We start from the raw sequence: 19,687 nt of genomic DNA, 5'->3' as shown, positions 1-19,687 counted from the left end.
AATGCGTGGATCCATTCATATGTCTCTTATTATACATGTATCCGGTTCGCTATTGCATAATTTTTTCCTGAACTCTTTTCCTTCTTCTCAAGGACTGTTTATTATATTGTTTTCTTGGGATGTGTGTACTTCTTATTTCAGTAAGACACTCTTTTTGGAATACATGATTGACTTCAACGAAGATTTATATATTTGGATGCTTTCTACTGAAACATTAACTAAATTTTGAATGGAAAGATGCACATGGATTGGTAGTAGCCTCTAACGCAAACTCTGAAACCGCCCACATAAAAGGTAAATTCTGCGAATCTGGAGCTATAAAATTATCTACCAAATAATCTGTATATGGATGAAGTCCTTCTAGAGCTCCAGCCATGAGATCTTCCACAAATGCTTCGTCTACTTGATTGTGTATCAAAAATATGACTATACCCTAACCATTCGCCACTTGGTGATTCTGGATTGATGTAATCCTCAGAAAAACCTCATTTTTGAATCTTCCTGTACCAAGATTCATTATTCATCATCATCACCCAGCCCTTTGCGTCAACTGCTGGACATAGGCCTCCCTCATTTTTCTCCATTGTGCTCTTGAGCACTTTTTATCCAATTTCTTGACATTTTCTTGAGATCGTCAGTCCAACGAGTAGGGGGTCTTCATCTACTTTTTTTTTCAAATCTCGGCCTCCACTCAAGCAATCTCTTCGTTCACCTTTCATGACTGATTCGGGCGACGTGTCCAGCCCAATTCCATTTCAGTGTGACAATTCGGGAAATTACATCGCTAACTTTTGTTCTTCGTCTGAAGTCTTCATTTCTAACTCGGTCACGAAGCGATATAGTCAGCATTGATCTTTCGATTTTCCTCTGCGCTATTTGCAGCTTTTTAGAAGTTGTAGCTGTTAGTGTCAAAGTTTCGGCACCATAGGTCATCACAGGCAACACACATTGGTCAAATGTTTTATGTTTTAAAGAAATTGGCATATCGCTTTGAAAGATATCTTTGAGTTTTCCATAGGCTGTCCATGCTAGGTTTATTCTTCTTTATAGTTCGCATGTTTGGTTGTCTCTTGTGAGCTTTATTTCGTGTTCAAGGTATATGTATTTTTCCACCATCTCTACTTCGTTGTCTCCAATATTAATATTTCCAAATTTGTTAATCTTCTACCGTCAATGTTCAGGCCTTTCTCTACCCAATTAAGTTTTTTACAAGCATATTCTAGTACTGCGGTAAACAGTTTAGGCGATAAGGTATCACCATGTCGGACTCCTCTTCCGATTGGGATATGATCTGTGTTTTTATGTATTTTCACCGAAATAGTTGCATTCTTGTATGTATTGTAAATTAACCTTGTATATCGGTAGTCAATGCGGCATGCTTATAGTGCTTCCAGGATTTTGTCAAATTCTACCATGTCAAATGCTTTATGGAAATCTACAAAAGCTAGAACGAGTGGTCGATTGTATTCGATAGTCTTTTCTATTACCGTTCTAATGCTCTGTAGGTAATCATTTATTCCAAATCCGGTACAAAATCCCGCTTGCTCTGTTGGCTGGTAGAAATCAAGTTTTTTTTCAAGACAATTCGTTACTATTCTTGTAAGGAGTTTGTATAGGTGACTAATAAGACTTATAGGTATGTAGTTTTCTAATTCGCGGGGATATCCTTTTTTGTATAATACAATTACCTCAGCATTGTGCAATTTGTCGGGTATATTACTGTCCAAAAGGCATATGTTAAAAAGTTTTTTTATTTTCGTAAGTAGGCAAGAGCCTCCGATTTTGATTGCATCACTAACTACACAATCTTCGCCTAAAGATTTGTTATTCTTAGCTTTTCTTCAGTCTTCAACTGTTTTAACGGTTTCCTCTCTGTTGATTGTAAGATGACCATTTCTATCTTTAATCTTTATTATCTAACTTGTCCCCGTTCTTAGTCTTTTTCTCAATACTTGCATACTTCTATTGTTCTCAATGGTATGTTCGATTTGTTCTTGGTTGTATATTCGATTATCTTGTCTAACATTTCTTTTCTTTTCTGCATCAGTTGCCTGGTATTTTGGCTAAGCTTCTTTTCTTTTTGAGTTCTAGGACAGAATTTATTTTGACTTTCCAGTAAGGCATTTGTTAATTTATTTAGTACCAAGATTAAGCTAAGTGAAATCCACATTCTCGAATTGATACAGTTGGCCACGACGTTTTTAGTGCTAAATGGATAGCCTCTTCATAATCTGCGACAATCTTCCTTGGATGAAATACCTTCCTTGGATAAAATAATTTTGATACATTTATTTATTTATTATTATTATATATTTATATACACACAACCAAACTTATATAGAATCATCTGATAGTTCTAATCGAATTTAAAAAAACCAACCTACGAAGTTAAAGAATATTTATTTTAAAGCAATTTAATCACCAAACTCTAAATTTAAAGAAACCCATAAATTTTTAAATTATAAAATTGAAATTATTTGTTTTAACCCTTTAATCGGCAAGATAGAAATAGCAGATTTTAAGTTTCAGGAATTTTGGTTTTAGGGTAATTTGGGTGTGGGAAAAATTAATCTAAGGTCAGTTTGGCGATATTGGGTCTGTGTGGGGTCTTCAGCTCAATAAATGGTAGACCGTCTACAGACGGTCTTGTCGTTCAGAAGGAAAATTTATGAAACCACCATAATTTATTAGTTGCACGAAATTAATATTTTTATTGAAAAAAAATTACAAGTAAATAAACAAAAAGGTATCAGACTTTGGTGTGATACTATGTGAAGCAATTTTTACCTTTCCTGTTGGAGGAATAAAGGTCACTTGGTGAAAAAGAAATGAGTGTCAGACTTTATACACAGTGTGCACGACTTTTACGATTCCCATTCAGGCCAATGATTTAATCCGCCGTATCTTACACTATCCACCTGAAGAACAGCTCGTCTACCGGCGGCAGAACTACTAGACGGCTGTGGAACGGACGATGGTCGTCCAACAGGACGTTTTTCAGTAGTAGCACACAGCTCTTTAGCAATTTTCCATCGAAATTGTTGCGTCGTTATGTCCTTGTCTTTCACCTTCATCGGAGACATTCCGATTTTTCTCGACATTTACGCATCGATAAAGACCGAAGACATTGGTAATCGCCATTTCCAGTAGATGGTAAAAAATTCTGGTGGCCATGTCCATTCTTTTGATAATAAGTCTATTTTGACCCATATATGACTCCATGAGGTCTACACCTCCCATGTGGGAGTTATATTCTCAAATGATTTGTACAACCTCGTTTACATGTAAGTACACTGAACGTTGACGCCACAGAATATTCTTCCATTCCTGTGAAACCTTTGCAATATTTTTTAACGCTGAAAGAAAAAATAATCAGTAGATCTCATTTTTTTTTATTCATAATATGTACAGACCTCTTCAAGTGAAGCCACCTACTGATGGTACTACTCTCGGGCCGGAAACTTCCAAAGTCGGTAACAATGATGTTGGTCCCTTTGGTGGTTTGAATGTAGATGCAGGTGTTGCTATTGATGTTGCTGCTATTACTGTCATATCTACTGTTGTTGCTACCATGGTTGTGTCTTCTGATGTCGATGCTACTGTTTCTGCTGCTGTAGTTGGTGGAGATTCATCTCTAATTACTATAGCCGCTAAGTTTGTACTATTGGAGTAGCATCGATCGAACTGAGTGAAGTACTACTGATATTCAGTGATAAGTTTGCAACCTGTACAAATTTAGTGGTTGAATCTAAGTTTTGCATGCATTCAGTTATCATCTCATCATCCTAAGGTGTTATTTCATCACACTTGTAATTCGGATCACTGTCTACGTCATCAACATATTCTTCATCCGTAAACGATTCCATAATGTCTGTTACTTCTTCTTCACTCAGAGTAGAGACATAGAATCCTTTTCCTACCGCCCACGCTCTCCTACATCCTTCTACACCATGTTTACCCTTCATTTTCTACATAATAAAATGATAACCACAGGTTTAGTAGGTAAAATAAAAACAAAAATATCGAGCAACTAAGCGACAAGACCGTCTGCAGACGGCCTTCATTAAATGCGCGATATTTCAAATCCACTGTTTATTTCCTCAATACACAGTAGTAAATCAATAAATATACCTAATAACTACTCATCACAAAAATTTTCATGTTTATTTCTCAACTAGAAAGTACTTTTTTAAAATTCATTGTTGTTACCCGTAACACAAATAATTTTAGCGTCTCAATCATACGAATGTCTCGACACAAATGCCAGCTAATGTAAATCAACTAAAGCTAGAGTGTTCAAACTGGTACCGTTTGTTTCGTATTTTCAGTACCTACAAACGGTTTTGTCGTTCAGCTCGATTACACACGTTATTAAAAAAATACTTAGGTTAGAGTAAAGACCGTCTGTAGACGGTCTTGCCGATTAAAGGGTTAAAGTCAATAGCATTCAAAATTTCAATGTACATGGAATGGTGTTTAAATTGTTTTTATTTATTTATGTTTTTTTTTAGTAGTCAGTGTTACTAACCCTAGGCCTTATGCAAGCTCCAATTCGTGTGGGCATGCTACTAAACAAATTGTCAACATTTTATTGTGGTAGGTTGTTTCATTTCTTCAAGAGCAATTTGTACTAGCTGTTCGGTGTTTTGTGGATTATGGCGGCGAGGTCTAATTCTTTTTTTAAGCATATCCCACAAATGTTCTATAGGGTTAAGGTCGGGTGAGCAAGCAGGCCACTACAGAATAGTGATATCTTCTGCTTCAAGGAAGTCTGTAGTTACTTTGCTGGTTTGTGGAAGTGCATTAGCATCCATGAAAATTAAATTTTTTTCTACTGCACTTTTTTAAAGTCCAACTACAGATTTTAGAACCAAATCAATATACCTACGAGTTACTAAAGAAATTAAAGGAGTTTTTTCACCGACCATATTACTTTTCCAGAATTTAACACTTCCTCCTTTATCTCTGTGAACAGATCTGACTGTTTCCGTTATAGCTTGTCTTCCTTGCCCTCCAAGTACACGAATTCATCGGTCATATGATTTTACAAAAATCCTGGTTTCGTCTGAAAATAGCAAGTTTTGCCAATTTCCAATGTGTCAGTTTTGGTATTGAAGACACAAATTTAGGCGATCAATCTTATGCTGCCTGGTTACTAGGGAACCCGTAGCTGTCTACTGCTGTGTAGTCTTTGGGCACGAAGTCTTCTTCTTATCGTTTCAACTGAAACACTTACACTTGTATCTTCCTAAAGCTGCTTTTAAAATTACGGGTGAGAAATTGTTGGGTCTCTTCTAGCTACTTAGATTAAAAAGGTTGTGGCAAGCCGTTGTTACTTTTTGGCGACTTTATTTTGGTCTATTTTTAAGCGTTCCAAACTCCTGATACCTAGCAAAAGTTTTTAACACAACAGCCTGTATTACGCCTAAAGCTATGTCCTTCTGAGACATTCCTTGTCCCACAAGACCAATTATCTTGCGCCTTTGCACATCCGTTAACCCCACATAAGGTATATTTTCGTTTTTGAAAGCAAAAGTTAGTTTATTAATTTTCGTTCAATTTACAACTAAATCAAATAATATATACCGTACTGGTCTGTGTTATCTGATTGTTTTATTGGTTTGTTTATTTTCAGTAAAAACCTTCATTTTTTGCAACAATATTAAATCTTTTTAAAAAATATAATTATTGGTTTGAAATACATGGTGATCGCATATAAGTTTGGTGTGTATATCATATATCCATAACGAGCAACGGCTGTCAAACTCAATAAGCAGTGATAACACAATAAAAAGGTTTGAAATCTTTCACACTGTAACTCTTGAAGGTCTCAGTCAGATAAGAAAAGAAAAGAAACAAAGCTAGATGTTTCTATTCCATTTATAAGCGGAAACGTTTCATTTTGTAATTATAAAAAACAGCATCAGTCCAAATCTGCAAGAGTAATACTCTTTCCTTCTAAAAGGTATCAATCCTTCTAGAATATCTTGATGGATTGGTAATTGTACAATGGCTACAATTTTTTGATACTCTCTCGCTAATGCTGCTGTACGGCGTAGATCTGGTGAAGCGATATTACTTAAAATAGGGAACCAACTCACTGGGGTTGATTTTATTGTTCCAGTGATTATTATCATGGTTTGATTAAGTTAAACATCGTTCTTGTTGGTATGTGCACTATTTATCCATACTGGTGCACAATATTCTGCCACTGAAAAAAACAATGCTATCGCAGAGGTCCGAAGTGTATTTGCAGAAGCACCCCATGTTGTTCCAATAAGTTTTGTTATTACACACATCAAAATAATCTATAGGTCAAAAACAAAATGCGAGATGACAGAAGGATTTCAAATAATTTATTTTAAATATTTGTAATAAAAAGTTATAAACAAGTGTGCAGAATATAAAATAAACATTTTTTCTTAGAATTATCGCAATAGCTCTTAAGAAAATTAAAAGAGAACTCCATTAGTCAAAAATGATAAAAAAAAATAAAAAACTAATTTATTGCTCCTCAACTCCCAACAAAGTAATCTTTAGGTTAAATTAGTATAGTGTATAATCTCCACTCTTATTGATTATTATTCTACATCTGTAATGCAAACTCATGATCAGATGGTCAATACCTTGCTACGGCATTCTGTTCCACTCCAATGAACGGCCCTCAAACAGTTGCTGCCTTGTATTGAACACAATCTTTTGTTGTAAAATATGTCTGCTCAATATGTCCCATACATGCTTAATTGCGTTTAAATCTGATGATTGTTCAGGTCATGGTAAAACCTCAATTTCGTTATCTTGCATAACTGGCAGTATGCGGACACGCATTGTCGTGCAATAATTGAAATTGGGTACCAGGTTTTTGTGCACAGGGTACAACAATACGTTCGAGAATACTATCGCGATAGTGTGTTGCATTTAGAAACTGTTCTTAGAAACTGTTAGATAAACGAAATTGGTTCTTTTACCAAGAGTGATGCCACCTCATACAATTATACTGCCGTCTTGCTTTCTATGAACCTTCTGCACGGTGACCAATCTTTCAGTGCCAGATCGTCTCCACATTATTGTTTTTCTTGTATCTGGTGCAAATCCAAATTGAGACTCATCTGTGAACAAAGTGGAGTCCCACTCACGTCTAACCTAATTTGGGTGTTCTCGTGCCCACTGAAGTCGATAAGCGTGATTTCCTCTGGATAACACAGGCACTCTCACAGGTCTTCGAGAATTTAATCCTACTTCATGCAGTCTATTTCTAATGGTTTGGCCACTTACAAACACTTGATGGGTCTCTTGCAGCGTCATTGGTAATTGTGATACATTTACAGTACTATCTGCAGCCTGCAGTCTAATAAAACATTCTTCAATCTGGTTAGTTATCCTTGTATGGTTTGTATGACGTTCAGCAACATCACCAGTTTCTTGACACCTTAACCACAAACGATTAATGACACTTCTGTTTATGTGGAGAACCTCAGCAACGTCTCTTTGACTTCTGCCAGCTCGAACCATATCGATAGCACGCCACTACATTTTACGATTTAAATGATGTCTCTCCATTATTTGCAATTACAAAAATAAATAAAAATCCACATAGACATCGAAAATCAAGTACCAATAAAGAAATATTACTTTTAATCTTATAGACAAAAAACGCATATTGAAGTTTTGTTAAATTTTTTATAGCCAGTCTTATTAGCATTAACGTCCAAGTTGGTACATTGACATGACAAAACAACAGAAAACTTTAAAAACATAGATTTATTTTTGTATTTGTAGCTAACATTGATTTAACGCTATTAATATAGGCCTAGATTATTTGTGTGTATATTGTTTCTTGGTCTCAGTTTACCGGCTGCATTTGTAAGATGACTTTGAATGTTAGTGTTCTATCAAGTGTGTCGGCTAGATGTTCGGGATTGTTCTTATGTTTGATAGCTATGTCATTTAGAGTTACATTGAAAGTACCTATCTCCAGCAAGTCGACTCGGTAGGTGAAAGTCACGGGTTTCAGTTTTGCTTGTGTTATGGCGTAAGTGCCAGCTCTTAAAGTAGGTACTTGGTATAGTTAGATCTTCGTTTAGCGCTTGTTCTTCTGCTTCTTTACTTTTATTTTTTAAGCCAATGGCCAAGTCAAAGAGACGTTGTTAAAGTCATCAGCATAAGCGAATTTTCTTGATTTTGTTTCAGGTATGGTATATCTGAAGTTTATGGTTTACTTATTTGTATAAATTTTAATTTATAAAATGCATGCAGTACCTTACAATTTTTGACATCAAAAGCACTCATTGTTACACTGAACTTCTATTTTATTATTAGTCTGTTTTTATATTCAAATTATAATAAGAGCACCTTTGTACATTGTTCACTAACCAAATACCAGGATCGGATTTAAAACAAGATATTAAATTCTCCTAATAACAGAGGCCTTCACCGACAGTATAACATTAAGCTTAAAGATATCTACAAACATAGAAGTGGTAGCAAATTTAATTACCAAGATAAAATAATCTCAGTAAAAGAACACGAGGACTGCGTATTTAATTAGAAGAATCAAATATACGTGGAGTGCATTCGAAAGACTAAACTTTATAACAAAAATTAGAAACAAAGGAATTAAAACGTATAAGGTTAGTACTAATATGCTCAAAGAAAACAAGCACACCACAAATGTTGGTTTTTACAGCAAAAACAATCCACAGACGCCAGATTGCACAACGAAATGTGGATAGGGCTATTTTAAATTAGAGACTACAAGAGAAGAAGCAGAATCAGATGAAGCAGAAGACTTAACAAAATAAAAGACATTAGTCCATTTATTAGTACAAAAATAAATGGGGATGAGTCGGACATATAGCAAAAATAGACTAGATGGTCTAAAATGCCGAAAAGAATCATGTGGAACCCAATGCTATCCTATCAACAGAATCAAGATTCCTAAGTAAAAGCCAAACTGAAATGTAGATTTACTACCGAATGTAGTATTTGAGAAAGCAGTACAATTTTTTTCTGTTCTGCTTGAATCTGCTCCTAATTATAGCTGTATATTTGGATGTACAAGAAATAGAAGAACTTGTTGACATTTAGATTTTACAATTAGAAAGAGAGAATCTATTTTTAAATTAATAAATACATTAAAGATGTAGATTATTTATTACTGTTAGGGAGATGTTTTTATTTAAGTTTCGTTTGCAGCAGTATAAACTCTGCGTTCGACGAGCTGCGTATGCATGTACCAACATTTCCTTATGAGAAACGACTAAGCAAAATCGACACTCTCCGACTGGCGATTGCCTACATCGCTTTATTGCGAGAAGTTCTAACGGCGGACTGTGATCCTTTGACTTATGTGGAAAGGTGTCTAAGGGGTGAAATTAAAGCAGACAGGGCTAACTGGAACACTAGTGGTAAGAAATATTTTTTTCATAATACAATATCAATAATCTTGAACTTACTCCTTGCCCCAGGTCTTCTTTATTTTGATTGAATGAAAATTTTGTTGCTCCTTTTCCCTTTTTGTGTATTCAATTGTTAATTTAATTTATTTTAGTGTTCTTATATGTTCCCTCGTGATTCTCCCTTTTTGGTTCTCCTATAAAACAAAAAGAAAAAAAAGTAAAAAAATGATACAACGTAACAAAAAGTAACGGATACTTATGATATAATATTAGTCTAATAAAAAGTAATGGACAAGCAACTGAAAAAGTAACAACTTATGATTCTATAAGGAGGGAAAATATCAAATGACGGAAAAATTGATTTAGATATAGCTCACAATAAAAAAAAGCAAACAATTTATACTATGTAATAAATAAAACTATTTTAGGCAAAAAACATATACTGCAGAAAAATTTAATGGCAATAGAAATAAAATTCCTAAGAAAGATTACAATCGATTACGAATATTAAGAAAGCAAATGACAATAGAGAGAGGAGAAGACGATACAACTTCGAACTTTATAGAACATACCAGGTACCATATATCGTGATATATATTAAGATAAAACGTCTGAGGTAGATAGGGCTCTTTGATAGACCCATTGGTCAGAGAAGAAGAGGAAGACCCAGAACAAGGTTCCTTGATAACATCGATGAAGACATAAGAAATATGGGAATACGTGCTTGGCGGAGGAAGGCGAAGGATAGGGATGACTGGGGAGAAATTGTTGTAAAGCCAGAATGATGGCGAACAAAGATTAGAGGGAAGAAAATTATGGACAAACAAAAATAATGAGTGATAGGTTAAAAAATAGGCCAAAAAAAGAAAAGCAATACAAGCAAAAGCTGAATAAAAGGCAATGAATGAACTGGAAGCAAAAATAAATAAAAGTTTAGAAGAAATTAAACATTTGGCGTGAAACTTAAAACTATGGAGGAAGTGAATTAGAAAATAGAGAACATATATATTCGACACCTGTAAGGGCTATAAGCAACGATTACGAAGAAGAAGACTTATTTCTCCCTTCTCGCTCAATCCTCCTTTCAATGTCAGTATACTCACATAACAATTTATGAAATTATTAGCAACATCTCTTTATTATTATTATTATAGTTTTTATTAATACTAGATTTTGTCTCAATATCAGTTATTGTGCGCATTTTTGTCCTTGTAGAGAAGTCACGTTGTAATTTATGATACCTATATTGTGACAATCTTCTCATACTATTCTCAAATTACTGTAACAAGCTACATGACCGTCAGAGTTTAAAATGTTTTCTATCAGTGAATCATGACAAATATAAATATTTAGAAATTGTATCGGTATAATCATTAGGCAGTTAACTTGTAAATACAGTTTCGGAATCTAAACTGTAAAACTGAAAGTTAAAAATTGAAACCAATTAGTGTTTACACAACAGGATGTACGTTTAATTTAAGTACACAGCGGTGTCAGAAGTGGGTTGGTTTGTTTCAAAATTAAACATAAATTATAAAGATATTGTAATAGTAAATACATTGGATTTTTGAAGCATATTCGGGACTGTAAAACGTTTGTGAACTATCGTTTAGTATGTAGAGTTGTTCTAAGTGGTGTTAAAACATTTTATTGTAAAGCAGACGAGTGAGCAACTAGAACTAGAGGTGCGGGATAAAGATGCCAGTATCTCCAAGTCCCACTAGAACGATTAAGGAAGAGACTCGTCAAAATGAAGAAGATCCAGGAAGATTTTAGTTCCAGTAACAGGCATATCATGAGCTAAATCGATAAAACCTCTGACACAATCAAAGAAGCATCTAGCGAAATTGATAATATTTCTAGAAGCACTGACGAGAACATTGAAAATTTTCTAAATTATCTAAACTTCCAGTAAGAGTGGTCAAAGATTCGTGTAGAAGTGTATAAAACATTTTATACAAATCAAAGAAATGTAGATGGTCAAGAAGCAAGATCAACAAAGACAATAAAACAATACAAAATCATGAGTCTAATGCGGTTTCAACAATAGATCTATTAATGCAGTAAATACAAATCCGATAGTAAATTGAGAATGAACAAAAGAAGAGTTTACGCATCATATTTTTGTTATTTAAATTAACACGCTTGCAGAAAACGGCTATTATTACTAAAATCTGATTACAACATTTGAACAATGTATAGTTCTGTTCTAAATTACAGGGGTATATAAACTAAGAACTTAGAATTCCTTAGGTACACATCATATGAGATTCAAATTATCACCGTTTATTAGGAAGTATTCTTGGACTATATATCTCAAACGATTAGATATTGCGACGGACAACTGGACAAAAGAAAAAAATGCTGTTTTCTTTACTGCCGATTTACCATGTCATGCTGTCGATATTTAATGATAGATTCCTGATTCCATTACCGACAAGGATACCAAGCACAACTGCGAAGTAGAATCCAGCCTGGAAGTGAGCACTTGCAGGAATTTAAAGTTAATGTTGCTCGTAGAGTAAGGTGTGTTATTCTAGAAGCTTCTGACAATATTTAGGAAGAAATATTGCCAAATACGTCCGTTAATGGCTTGAGGAGAAAAAATAACAAAACGCTTTACTATTAACAATACTAAAAATATTATATAAAGCACTTGCTATTGATAAAATCGTGTATTTTATAGTTCCATCTTTTTCGAACCATTGGAAAAAAACTCGAACAAAACTACGAACGTCTGAAAGGGATGGTTCGAAAATAATCGTTAATATGATACTGATAAAACGTGAGCAGAGATTTTGGAAACATAGGCCACCTTTGCCACACTTGTAAAAGCCAAAACAACAATCGGAAAACTAAATCTGGTTGCATAAAAGGGATACCTTTGACCTACAAGAAGTGATGTTAAGGACATGTAGTCACTCTTAATATAATATCTTCTTTTGAAGTTCATAACTGGTACATTCATGATCGTTTCCATAATAAGGATAGATCATCTACTATTAGTAGATGCGGGTGTAATGAGAACCATAAAAGAAACTGTCTTAGATTGTCACCAGCATTATTACAACTTCCAACCACAATTGTTGAGATAACTAAAATATACGACGAAGATTTTAGATTAGAAACCGGTAAAGAGTTCTTCTGAGTGCAAGGATATCAAGCTAAAGACAAAATTTGTTTTGGCCGAACTGATCATGCAACTCCAAGTGACAAGGATAATAGAACGATTACAGAAATATAATTATTACATAGAATATATGGCAGGAAAAATTCATTTAAATGACGATGCCCTTTCATATTATATAGCGCGAATTTAGCTATTATTCAAAATTAGATAAACGGATACTAGGTGTAACGAAACACCTTTACAAATTATCACTGGTTAAGGTGTAAGCTAGAAGATTCTCAAAAAACATATCTTATATTGTAAGCGTAAAGAGGAAAGATCGATCTGGCAAAATATAAGTGCATATAGTCCAGAATAAAGTAAAGCTTATGAAAGCCAGTATAATTTTCCGGTACTGAAATATAATCTTCTATAGAGAAACCCTTAAAACGACCATAGTACGTGATATAAATTACAGCTGATTTACCTACAAGTAAAGTGTTAAAGAAATATTACATCAGTTATATGAAAGTGGATCAGGTGGACACTTTGGTATTACGAAGATTTTATAAAAAGTTTGGGAAAGGTTTAATTCGGTGAAGAGTACAGAAGATGTAAACTAATGGTGGCTAAAATTAGAATTGTGCGCAACAGACAATAGTTCAGTTGGTAAAATGGAGGGGTCTGTGACATAGTATAGTATTTACAACTTATTGAGAAGTGTATCCAATGATTTATGCCTTATCATCGGGCACTGTGGTTGAAACTATCAATGGTTAAAACGATACAAATATCAGGGGTGATGTAAAAATGGTTTGTGCAAAAAAAAATCAAAATATGCTAGCATGTAGTTGGTGTTACTGTCCAGCATATTATGTTGTTACAGTGTTACAATGTTACATGATTGTAAACTATACAATGGAATGGGACACCGGTCAGTGATCATCAATGAGGATCGAATAGAGGATTAATGTTTCCATGGAATTTAATTAATTCATGTACTAATATGTCTTCTTCTTGTAATAGGACGAAGTGATTCTTGTGACATTAATGTCCAGCTATGATATTAACCTTTTGGGGGCCTACTAATTGGAAGTCTTGATGCTGGCTTTCGTGTTTGATCCACTTTGTAATTCAATCTCCACCCATTCGTTCTACGTGGTCTCTAAAATAACAACGTATTTCCCTTACTATCTGACAACATCCTACACTCCCTATTCCCTTTCACTCAAATGTCCTCGTTACATGTCATATCAGTTAATGTGGTCCACTTTATTGTTCGTAAAATTTTCATCTCTATTGTTCTCATTTTCCGTTTTTTGTTTGTGATGTTTCGGCTCTTGTCTCAGCAGTGTAAGTCAGTATGGACCTGACGCAGGTCGTAGAAATTCGCGTTTTACTTTCTGTGGTCACGTATTGATTTCTTTATCAAATATCCACTGATATATTTTCTGATATTATATTACTCTAATATTCTTGTGACTTTTGATCTGATTGTCCACTTCATTCAATATACTTATGCTGTTCGATGTCTATGTTATGCTGTCGTAATAATTAAAATTCATCACCTGATTTAGAATATTTTTATTATTTACTACCAACTTGCGTCGTATCGGATCTTTGGATACTACAATAGATTGTGTTTTTTCAAACGAAATTTGCGTATTTTTTACCGCTAGGTTAAACCTGTATAGGAGGGTTCTGGATCGTCTTCATATTGATAGTCTATGCAGCGGTTGTTCATCTTAAATTCTTAATTACCTTCATTTATACTTTTAATTATTGGGTCGTCTATTATATTAAAAAGGCATGGGCTAAGGCTATCTCCCTGGATGATGCCGGATGAGACTAAGTTCTCATGTCAGTCCCCATCTTGTTCTTATTGCTGTTTTATTTTTATTATTAAGTTGCATTATTAGGTCTATTTCGTATTTGATGACACCGTTTGGGTTTAGTCGGTTGATATCATTCTTGAGCTTTATCCTTGTTTCAGAACTACGAAGCATGTGTCATGTGTCTGCTTATTGAACTCTATCAATTTCTCGTTGAAGTATGCATATTGCATCTATTTTATATCTATTTCGAAACCTTGCTGTTCTTCGGAGATTCCTAAATTGGCAATTAATTGCTAGTATTTTTGTTAGTAGGTTTAGCACACTACTAAGTAACGATAAAGATCTATTTCTTCGGGTCCAATTTTGTATATCGGTACAGTTTGCTAGTTTTCCATTCCGCCGTAAGCCCAGCTATGATGTACGGAACTGAATGTTGGGCAGTAAAAAAGAAGAGGAACATCTAATGCATGTGGAGAAAATGATAATGCTTAGATGGATGAGTAGATGACAAAAAGGATAAAATTAAAAATAAATTATTAGAGAAAGTCTAGGTGTGGCATCAATTGATGCCAAAATGAGATAGTATAGATTAAGATGGTTCGGGCAAGTTCAATGTCAAGACTTTAATCACCCAATACGAACAATGGCTGATTTTTAAGTTTCTGGGAGAAGTAGAAGAAGGCCAAGGCCTGAGTGGAAACGCTTAGGCAGCAAATTGTGGTTAATTTCCAATAAAAATAGTAAATTATAGAAGTTTATTGGGGATAAAAGGAAAAAGAATCGTGATAAGCTATACGACGGGTGTTACTTCAGTTCGTTCTATTTTTCTCTATAGATTTATTATTTCTTTACGATCTATAACTGGGAAAATAACTTTGTAAAATGTATTTTACAATAATTTTAATCTAGGTAACATCTGAGTACGCTGGACCATTAAGACTAACTACATGCTAGCATATTATGATTTCCAACTTCAACAAAAAAAATTTACAAGACTTTTGCACAAATTTTGATATATGTATCGTCTTAGCATTTGGCAGTTTTAACCACTGGGCTTTACGATAGGGTATAAATAGTAAACCCCAAAACTGGTCGCCTTATTTTACAACAATAAATAATTCGTTTGAATTGTGAGTACCTGTCTTTATTTGGCTAACATAGTTTAATATATTCCAAACAAAATTGCTTCTATGGTTACAGATATACTGGTTAAAGAATGTTTCCACCGTTTTAGTGTTCCTTTAAAAACCGATTCACATAAACAGCGAAGTTTTGAATAGGCAATCTTCTAAAACGTTTTCTCATTAATTGCTAATAAAATCAAAGTGATGATGCCGTTCCCTTCATCCGAAGGCAGATGGCAGAGAGGATGAACAATGGGTAAACACCTTTTCAAAATGATCTCTGAACATCCAAGAAATTGGAACAAGTATATTCAGTTATTCCTGATATCTTAGCAATCAGCTGTCAGTAGCTACTAGTCAGATTTAAGCTTGATTTATGTTGGGTCGTGAACTTCGTCTACCGTAGAAAGTAAAGGATAAACAACACTCCCAAACTGGAACGATATTTTCAGATAACCAGGGGTGAGATGAAATATCAATATAGTCCTCAATTCACCAATGCACGTTTCGAAATAGATGAGCGTGTCCAGGTTTATTGGCCACAATTATATCTACGACTTTATTCTAAACTTCGAAGACAATGGAAAGGTCAATAGGAAATCAAAAATAAAATAAATGACAATATATAGCGAATTAGGAAACTGTCAAAAGTGAATCGAGAGTTATCCACAAAAAACGGTACTGCAAAAGCAAAACTCTGTAACAAAATCAAAGCGTAGATACCTGCCAACTTGTGTATGAATTTTAGACAGAGTACCTGGCTAAATATTAGGTAACTAAGGATACTTCTCGATTAAATAAGTTTGCCACTTCAACTTGACTTCTGCAGTTATCCCTGTAATCGATCATCATTAAAGAAATTAGTGTTTAACTAGGAATTTATTATTCTAATTATTGGCATATTAAGACAATTTTTAGATATTGATGACGAAAAATGTCAACAAAACCCAATATATTAATACTTAGTTTAAAAATTTGGAGTCTTTATTATTTAGTTAAGGTAAAAAAATGCTATTATTTAAAACGATAAATTATGAATTATTAATTATTACTTTCTATTATTCATAATAGACCTTACACGAGATAGTCCGTTTTGATCAGATTGTTAGGGAGCTTCTACAAACATTTGAATTTAAAAGTTCCAGCGTTTTTAAACTTTTCTAAAATAAGGACGCAAAAATTTTATTCCGTAGGTGGTTTCTCCAATGTATGAGAAATTATTTTTTCTTGGAGAATTTAAATTTATTAAATAATAAGTAAATAACATTTAATCAAAACTGTTAAATATATTTTGTATAAATGCAGGAAACTGATGTTTGACCATTTTTATTTACCAATTTATAACTTTTTTAGATTTAACTGCCCGTTTGTCTTGGATTAATTGGGAGAATTTGGGAGTCACACCTGGAAGACGTAGTGCTTTGACGTCTTTAGCACTTACTTCCGAAAACAATCAATGAATAGAGACGATAACCTGAGAAAAATAGCTATTTCGTATGTACTGTGTATAAAATACTGTTATATTTTAAATTATGTGCAATATTTGTTTCTTTTAATAAAAAATACTGAATGTATTATTTCTCTTTAATATTTTTCACTATTGTACGTCTTCTTATACGTCGCTGTTAATCAGGTAGTTACACGATGAAAACTGGAGATTCTGCTGATATAAAACGACTATTTTTAGAAGATTACATTATTCAGCTATTTAATTGAACCAAAATTATTGTATGGGGGAACTTCCATTAACCGTCAGTACGATAAAAACAAAAAGAAAATATATCCGACTACATAATAATGGTAAACATTGTTGACATGAAGAAAAATGTTATCACGGTCTAAAATTTAAAGCTAGCATTAGATGGCTCCATAAATTCAAATTTTATCGTGGTATTCGACAGCTTGACATCAGTGTGTTACATGCAGTGTAAATAATTGAGATATTGGTCAGTACGTTGAACAGTCTAAAGAAAAAAATGATATGGTGATAATTTGGCAACTAGAAATTGCCCCTAATATTGATCGGAAGATCATAAGAATCTCGTGTATTAAAGAATTTGAATATCAATGCTCTACTTACCAAATATGTTCAAGAGAACGGTTGGAACGAACTATTATTAGTGATTAGTTTCAATAACATTTTGAGCCTTAAGTTAGAGCACATTTTACCACAGAAAGTATTGTTACGGATGGATCATCCACCTACTCACCCAATTATAAGATAAAAAATAATGACGTAAAAATAACTTGACTATATCTTTCAGCGAATTCAACTACATTAATACAGCCTATAGACCACGGTATCATTGAAAATATGAAACAAATTAGGGTAATTTCGGGAGAGATGGCCCCTGTTTTTTTCCAACATAATGTAGCGTTTTACCAATAAAACGAGCGGTTCTAATTTATGTAAATATATTTATTTATAAGTTTACAGTATGATAATATCTTATCAATTAACTTAACTCATAACAGCGCTTCCTATATCTTAATATATATAAATCTCGTGTCACAATGTTTATCTTCAATGGACACCTAAACCAATTAACCGATTATAATAAAATTCGCACACCATGTGCAGTTCGATCCAACTTGAGAGATAGAATAGTTTAAATCTCAAATTATAGTCGCAATTTTAATTTATTGCTAATTATTTGTCTGTTATTATTTGACAGTCACAATTATCTGTTAACTCCAAATGATTCTAACAGATGTCGATACCTTTCGACTGGGTTGAGTAAGTAATCAATAGATGGCGCTGCTATGGTAAATCTACGAACGTGTCATATAAGATACATTTTAATAGCATAATTACCACGTGTTGTTGACGCTATAAAATTAATTAAATTTATTTTGTAGTGAACGAAATACTGTATAATTCAATTATTTCCACTTTTTAAATTTTTGGTGTTAGCATAGCCGGCCACGTGTTACTTAGACTGAAGTGTAAATTGAATTCATATTATAATGAAGATAATACAGTGAAATTAATCCTGTTTTTTACTTATTTGTGCTTCATTGATCAAAACTTTATAATTTAATTTGAATATATATATGTAAGTATTATCACATAATTATAAAATTTAATTAAAATGTCAATGCAAAAATGATACACAATTTCCTACACTTTTTCAATAGTTGTACAAATATTTTTTTTATTGTTTTTATTTAACCTCTATTAAAAAATATTTAGCACTTATTATTTCAATGTGCTATGATGACAAGTTTTTCAGATTTTTTTCTTATATTTAAACGATTAAATTAGTATTTCAATTCTTATTGAAATTATTATTTAAAATCTATAATTTAAATATGTACATGTCAGTATTATCACATAATTATAAAAGTTAATTAGAATGATTTTCAATTTTTCTTTTCTCATATTTAAACGAATAACTTATTATTTTCAGGCAAATGCCACCGAAAAAATCTAACCTCAACAACGCGAGCAGCAAAGGGTCACGACGCAAACGTGTTGAAAGAGCTCAGCAATTACCAGAACAAATCGAAACAAGAAATGCAGCTCAAAGAATCAGGACTGCAGAAAGTCGTGCACAAGAATCTCAAGAACAGCGTGACGAACGTCTGCAACAGAATATTACGAGAACAAGAGCGGCACGAGAACGAAACATAGCTACAGTACGAGTACTAGATCGACAAAGGCAACGGATCAGCCGCTCATTAACACGTGCATCATTCGTTCGGCTTGCCTTTGAATATGCACCAGATATTAACTACTCAGCGCATTCAAAAATTGCTATCGGTAGAATGGATAAAGTATGTCAATATTGTCAGGCATTGAAATTTCGGAATGAAGCAGCCGGCATGTGCTGCGCATCAGGAAAAGTTGTGCTGTCACCTCTACCCGCTCCGCCGGAGCCTTTATTATCCCTTCTTACTGGCAATTCAGATGATTCCAAATTATTTTTGCGTAAGATACGCAAATTTAATTCTTGCTTCCAAATGACGTCATTTGGGGCAACTAAAATTTGCGATCGTGCATCCGATGGACGTAACTTTGAAACTACATTCAAAATTCAAGGCCAGGTGTACCATAAAATCGGATCACTGATGCCAATGCCTGATAACAATCCGAAATTTCTTCAAATTTATTTTATGGGCGATTGTGAAGAGCGCGTGACAACTCGGTGCCTGTATAATTTTATTGAACAAGCAGAGGAAAGAGCAATTGTGATATTATTGGAAAATTTTTTAGAAGAT

At 33.7% G+C, this 19,687-nt stretch overlaps 1 protein-coding gene across 6 annotated transcripts in view; it reads left to right on the top strand.

Annotated features, from left to right (window-relative positions):
- Fer2 (basic helix-loop-helix domain-containing Fer2) overlaps positions 1-17,040 on the top strand; it is a 62,185-nt gene extending 45,145 nt beyond the window's left edge. For 4 of the 6 annotated variants that reach the window (XM_072541550.1, XM_072541551.1, XM_072541548.1 and 1 more), the window contains exons 4-5: positions 9,196-9,407; positions 16,820-17,040. In XM_072541550.1, coding sequence (XP_072397651.1) covers positions 9,196-9,407; positions 16,820-16,926 — 319 coding nt within the window. In that variant the 3' untranslated portion in view covers positions 16,927-17,040. The remainder of the gene's footprint in view (positions 1-9,195; positions 9,408-16,819) is intronic. The other 2 variants (XM_072541552.1, XM_072541549.1) reach the window with 1 other exon arrangement.
- The last annotated feature ends 2,647 nt before the right edge of the window (positions 17,041-19,687 follow it).

This window comes from Diabrotica undecimpunctata, chromosome 8 (genome assembly GCF_040954645.1).
Source record: "Diabrotica undecimpunctata isolate CICGRU chromosome 8, icDiaUnde3, whole genome shotgun sequence".
Classification (NCBI taxonomy): domain Eukaryota; kingdom Metazoa; phylum Arthropoda; class Insecta; order Coleoptera; family Chrysomelidae; genus Diabrotica; species Diabrotica undecimpunctata.
The sequence above is the reverse complement of the archived record's forward strand: the minus strand, read 5'-3'. Positions and strand labels throughout refer to the sequence as shown.